The 6,000-nt window shown below is 48.4% G+C and overlaps 1 protein-coding gene across 3 annotated transcripts in view; it reads right to left on the bottom strand.

Annotated features, from left to right (window-relative positions):
• Positions 1-607: 607 nt before the first annotated feature.
• WDTC1 (WD and tetratricopeptide repeats 1) overlaps positions 608-6,000 on the bottom strand; it is a 67,312-nt gene continuing 61,919 nt past the window's right edge. For all 3 annotated transcript variants that reach the window (XM_074934226.1, XM_074934225.1, XM_074934227.1), the window contains 2 exons: positions 5,756-5,886; positions 608-4,183 (listed from right to left, as the gene is read on the bottom strand). In XM_074934226.1, coding sequence (XP_074790327.1) covers positions 4,096-4,183; positions 5,756-5,886 — 219 coding nt within the window. In that variant the 3' untranslated portion in view covers positions 608-4,095. The remainder of the gene's footprint in view (positions 4,184-5,755; positions 5,887-6,000) is intronic.

The following is a 6,000-nucleotide window of genomic DNA, read 5'->3' as shown; positions in this document are numbered from 1 at the left end:
GTAACTGTGATGAGGACAGATTGTGAGATGCTGAGCTGGTGGGGAGGAGAGGACACATGCCTGAAGAGCCCCAGGGCCCCAGCCTGAAGCACAAGCCATGTAAGAGACCATACCTGTACTGACTGAGCACCAGATGGGCCAGCTGCAGGACCACAGAAGACAGCAGCGCCCTGCTTATGTAGCACCAGAAGTTGGAGCCCTGCACATGGTAAGCTCAACCCTCTGCCCAAAGCTGGGTTCTGAAGAGGAAGCCAGAGCCTCCCTGTTTGAGGCAGGATAATGCTTGGGCCATTATTCAGTTTTGCCAAGAACCCCATTTTCTCCCATCACAGATGGCAAGCTGGAGCACTGAGAAATGGCATTTGAATGACCGTGGGTCAGGATACCTGAAGTGGGGCGAAATCACAGAGTTGCAGCTAAAACACAGTTTGGAGACTGCAGCCCTGAGACCTGCAGAGTAGGGAGAGGGCAGAGTGAGCTGGGCCCAGAGAATACATCCCTCTCTCCTCACCGACAGCTAGAGGAAGAAAGGGAGACAGAACAACGAAAGAACCGGCACTTGGAGACATACACAGAAAGGAGTTTATTTTCCCCACCACTGGAATTGTGAAATCACAGCAGCAGTGTTCAATATTGACAAAGTAGCCCCACACCCCTCTGAGATAATGAGAACAAACCCCAAGGACAGGAGCCCTGATAAAGAACAGAGGCAAATCCAAGAAGCTCTGCAGCAGACCTGCTTGAGACAAGCAGCGGAGTGAGTGGTGGGGAAGGGCTAGACCCTAGAGGGAGAGTGTTTTTAAGAGGGGTACATAGACCAATGGCAACACCTTACCATTGGGTGTTCAACTTTAACACTGCTATTCTAAAAGGGGCAACATGCACTTTGTAGGCAACGTAAAGAAAGCTGCACGCAGCGGGCACTCACTGCCCACCAGCCCAGGGCACCCAGTTCAGCCTCGTCGACACCAAGGGAAAATGTCAGATGTGTAGCTCCCTCCAGGGGCAGCTCCTGGTTAGGCAAGATGGTCATAAAAATCCACCTGCCCCCCCATCCACACTATACCCTCCATTGGCACTTCTGCTTCTGGGGCTTGGTGGGTCTGAATTTTACCAGTAGAGACACAGGCCCCTGGTTTTCTGCTTATGTCTCTTCGCACAGCTCTGCTGCTCCCAGTTTCCTTTGGCCAGCCCTCCTGAGTGGGGCAACTTGGCACACTCAAGGGCAGGATATATCCGCTGGCTGCAGTGTACCTGAACTTTAGGATTCCTCCTAGATTGTAGCCACCTTAGGCTGCCCTGCACAGCTGGGCACTCCTTCAGTATCTGTGAATCCAGGGTCAAGGCCTGAGCGGGAGCTGGTCACTCAGCTGGGACTCGTACAAAGCATTGACCCCAGCTCTGTTACTGCCGCATCAGTCAAAGTGCTCATCCATTCATTCCCAGCCTGAATCAGTTCAAGGACTTGACTGGTGCACTGGACAATCCCCACGTCAGATCCTACAATACTCTAGTCTGGAGCTATTAGTGTTTCTAATGCTCCTGACAGGGAGGAGATTCAGGGGGTGGGGTGGGGAGGAGCGCGTGAGCATGGTCAGGGTAGCATACATGCTTTCGGAATACACAGGGGCCAGTAGACTTGCTCCTGCTTCAGCCACTGACAGTGTTAAAGCTTCAATTTTGGCAATGCTTGTACACTTAAGACATCAGGGAAGCACTCCTACAAGTCGACCCAATGTGTATCAGGACTATTACTACTGCACAAAGCAGGTTGGCTTCTAGCTCTGGGCACAGAGATTTCTAGGTCTTCCTTGATATCATTCTTGGCAGGTCACTTCAAGCAGTAACACAGGAAAGCAGTGTAGGAATCTTTCCTATTCAATTGGCTAGGCCTGTTACTTCAGTAGTAACTTCGCCAGGTAATAACTGAAGCAGCACAAGGTAACTTGATAAGACACCACACGCTCATTGTAAGGTTCACTTTGATGTGAGACCTTTAATATCTAATCAGCCTAGAGTTTATTTAGCAGCAGCCTGCTCTCTGCTCATGCTTGAAATAACTGAATGCCGGAGAGACACTGAGAAGAGGATTTCAGTTCCAGGTGTAAGGGAAAGACAAGGCAGTGTCTACACAGTCTCCTTCCTAGGCTACAAGGGAAAGTGTTTGGTGATAAAGAGAATTAGATGCCAGCGAGGAGAGATGGAGCTACACAGGAGAAGCCCCTTTCCTCCCCCTGAACTGGAGGAGAGCGCATGGAGAGTTCTGAAAGCCACAAGTGCGGTTTGGAATCGTCTTTCAAGAGGCATAGGAACCAGTGAAAATGGCATGCCGCTAAGCAAGGGATTTAGAGAGCTACTGATGACACAGTTACTTGAGGCTGGAATTCATTGGCTGCGGTAAAGAATTGTCCTTTTAAAGCATCAGAGTTGAAAAATGAATCCCTGCTCTGTGATTGAGGCGGTGTGCTTGCCCCAGTTCACAGCAAACAAATGGGCACCTTTTCGAAGCCAGCCACCACAATGGGTACCCTGGGTGGCACCTTTAGCAGAGAGGCCAAGGAATGAACAAATGGATTTTCCCACGAAGTGCCTTCGGCTCAGGACTGAGGCACGTTTATTGGCCAATGTCTATGAGAAGCTTGCGCAGCCCACATCTGTGCTGTCTCTACTCTGGTGCGTGAGCAGATTCTAGGGCTATCAAGTTGGCATCTTCACCAATAATCTTTTTTTAGCTTTCATAAGGGGTCCCATGAGGCACAGTCTAGTGCTGCCATGGTAGTGTAACGCAGCACTCCCATCTTTTCAAAGTGTAATAATGAATCCACTTTGGAAGCGAATAGATCGTCATGTTCATTAACCTGAGAACAGCTGTAGGAAAACTGCCACCACTCGGCACTATGGGACAGATGCTACCTTTCATAGGCCCAGGCCTAAGGGAAGCGGTTAACTGCACTTGGGGAACTCTGTGTCTTCAAACACTTCTTTTAATAAATATTTTATACTCACCAACTGGCTTGGAATTCAAGTATTTCACTCCACAGCAGAGCAAAGATGTTTTAGAGACCCACAGCTAAACATACTGTCCCACGAGTATGCTGGTGCTGCTGTCACATCACCAAGTCTATTGCAAGCGCGTGGCTAAGCTGTGGTACATAAGTGTTAGGGACTCCAGAAAAGTAAACTGCTGCAGGAAAAGAGTAGCAATTTTAGGAAGACGTGGCAAAGGCAGGAGCAAGGGGGCTACATTGTCCATGTCCTGGACCAGATGTGCACATTCTGATCTCTGCAGTAATATGCTACTGGAAGTGCACGGACTGCTACGAGCCATTCCACAGCGTGACATCTATGCACGCTTTAGTGCAATGCCCCTCATTCTGAGGCTGCTAATTTATAGCGGAGCTGTCCTGCCACAGGAGAATGCTCATGAATGTTATCAGAGGAATGCTTTGCCACCAGCACTTTTGTTTCACTACCAGCTACAAGGGAGAGTGTACACAAGCACAGTGGCATTATATACCGCAGTAGGTGAACATGGCCACTAACAGACTTGAATCTCCACTTGAAAATGTGTGCTATAGGAGATTTGTGCAATAAGGGGATCCCTCCTCTCCCCCTCAGAAATTCAGAACTCGCACCATATCTGGGCAGCGTAACAGTTAAGAAGCATATGATGAAGTTTACTGAGAGGAAATAAGTAGTAATGTAAAGGCAGCCTGGGATCACAGAAAACCTTACAATGAGTATTTGCTTGTGCTAAGGAGGCAGCCCAGGTACCAAGAGGCAGGTTTAGCCCTTGCAACATTACCCTGCGTTGAGATCATTGCTTACAGGGTACATTCCCAAAACCAACCAGCAGGGGGGGTGAGCAGCAGAATTCAGAGGCCCCAGGCCCCCAAATACTGGGAGACCCCAGTGACGAAACAAAACAGAAAGACAGACATCAGTCCCAGGAAGCATAAATGAGAGTCGTTACTATTGAGTGAAGATGCCATCTTCTCTTGTAGTGACTCCCAGGATCCTGTGTCCCCAACCTGTTGGATCCAGCAACCACAGTTTCATCCCTTGTGCACCAATGGAAGGGAAGCACGGTATCCATCACCGCAAGTGAAGGGTCAGAATGACAGTCAGGATCACCCCCAAGAAAAGGACAAAGGGAAGCCAGGTCTTCATGAACCCCCCTATGCTGCAAGAGAGAGAAAGAGGATTAAAAAGAGACACGGCTGATAAGGGATAATGAGGGTGTGTATGGGGGGTAGGGAGGGAGAGAAACGTTTGGGAATAACTGAAGAGTTGCAGGCTAGAAAGGGAGGAACCATCACCCTAACTGTTGACTCATATTTAACTTGTCATCCACTATGACCCCCAGATCCCTTTGCGCAGTATTCTTTCCGGGGCAGTCCTTTCCCAGTTTGTATGTGTGCAACTGATTGTTCTTTCCTAAGTGGAGTACTCTGCATGTGTCCTTATTGAATTTCGTCCTGTTTACTTCAGACCATTTCTCCAGTTTGTCCAACTCATTTTGAATTTTAATCCGATCCTCCAAAGCATTTGCAACCCCTCCCAGCTTGGTATCACCCACAAACTGCATAAGAGTACACTCTATGCCTGATCTAAATCACTGATGAAGATATTGAACAGAACCGGACCCAGACTGATCTCTGCTGTCAGTTCAAATCCAGCCCAGCAGTTAGCACTGGCTGGCTATTTGATGTCTATATGAAAGGGGATGGTCACATCAGATCAGTCCTAGGTCATAAATTCCCATGTTACAAAAATGCAATGAAATGTTATTACAGCTGGCAACTTGAGTAGCGGGGCCGAGGACTGACTAAGGCACAGGGACTGAACTCCCCTAAAAGCCCCTAGAGGCTCCTCCAGAACAGGGGTAAAACACATTGGCAGGACAGTAGTGGGGAAGCTTGTACTCTACTGCCCTGCTCTATCCGTTCTGCATCTACAGAGGATCACATTCTCTAGGACTGAGAAACTGGCACTAAAGTTATTCTTTTTAAACAAAGCCCAGGTGAACACTATTATGGTGCTGAAAGCAATTTTGGTGGTAAAGGTCTGGGAGAAAAATCCAAAGAGCAGTGGGTGGACATCCTAATAAAAAAACGGGACTCATTTTATTACAACACAAAAGAGAGAGAAGAAAATCTGTGGCTGACATAGGCCACTGCCAAGTATGGTCACAGTTAGGAACATTACAAGCGGTGGCCAGACCCAGGGTCAGGCAGCCAAAGACTTCATGGGGAGCTATAGACTAGGATTTGCTTTAGATTACACTTTTCATAGGCCAAGCCCCCAAAAGCACTTCACAAAGCAAAACGTTAAACACTAGTATCTCAGGAGATCACAAGCTCAGCAAAACCTCACACACCACACCTTGGCCTTTAATGGAGAGATAGGGTTGCTCAGGACACTGGTGATCTCTCTTTCCTCTTGAGCTTTCACCAGTCATGGGAAGCCCGCTCTTAACATCTTGGTAAAAAGGACAGCAACCCTGCCAACTTAGCTGTGCGCTAGTGTCAGGATTCCTCATAAGCACTGAGCCCACAATCATCCAGCCAAGGGCAGGTATGCTATCAGCTGAGCCCTACGGTCCTCAATACACAATTGGAAGACATATGGGTGAAAGCTTAACCACTTCTCTCTGGGGTGGCGAAAAACGCTTAAGGATCAGAAACTTTGAGAAGCTAGCCCTTCAGTAAACAGATCCCCTCACCTGCAGGATCTGGACTGGTCTGCAGCTCACCTTACATACTTCCCATACAGGAGGGAGAGGAAGCAAAGTTTGACCATGTTCCAGGAGCTGCTGTTATCGTATCTCATTAGGTTTAAGGCCAGAGCCACATGGGAGTGGCAGTTGTCACAGCAAAGATTGTGCTATAATAGAAAGGGACACGAAGTTAGAATTTTTCGGTCTCCATTAGGTTCCTCTAGGTCCGCCCCTCTTTGGTCTGGGGCAGGATTGTCCCCTAAAATTAGCCAGATAATAAG

This window comes from Natator depressus, chromosome 19, assembly GCF_965152275.1.
Source record: "Natator depressus isolate rNatDep1 chromosome 19, rNatDep2.hap1, whole genome shotgun sequence".
NCBI classification, from domain to species: Eukaryota; Metazoa; Chordata; order Testudines; family Cheloniidae; genus Natator; species Natator depressus.
Note: the sequence above shows the minus strand (reverse complement) of the source record. Positions and strands in the feature narration are given on the sequence as shown.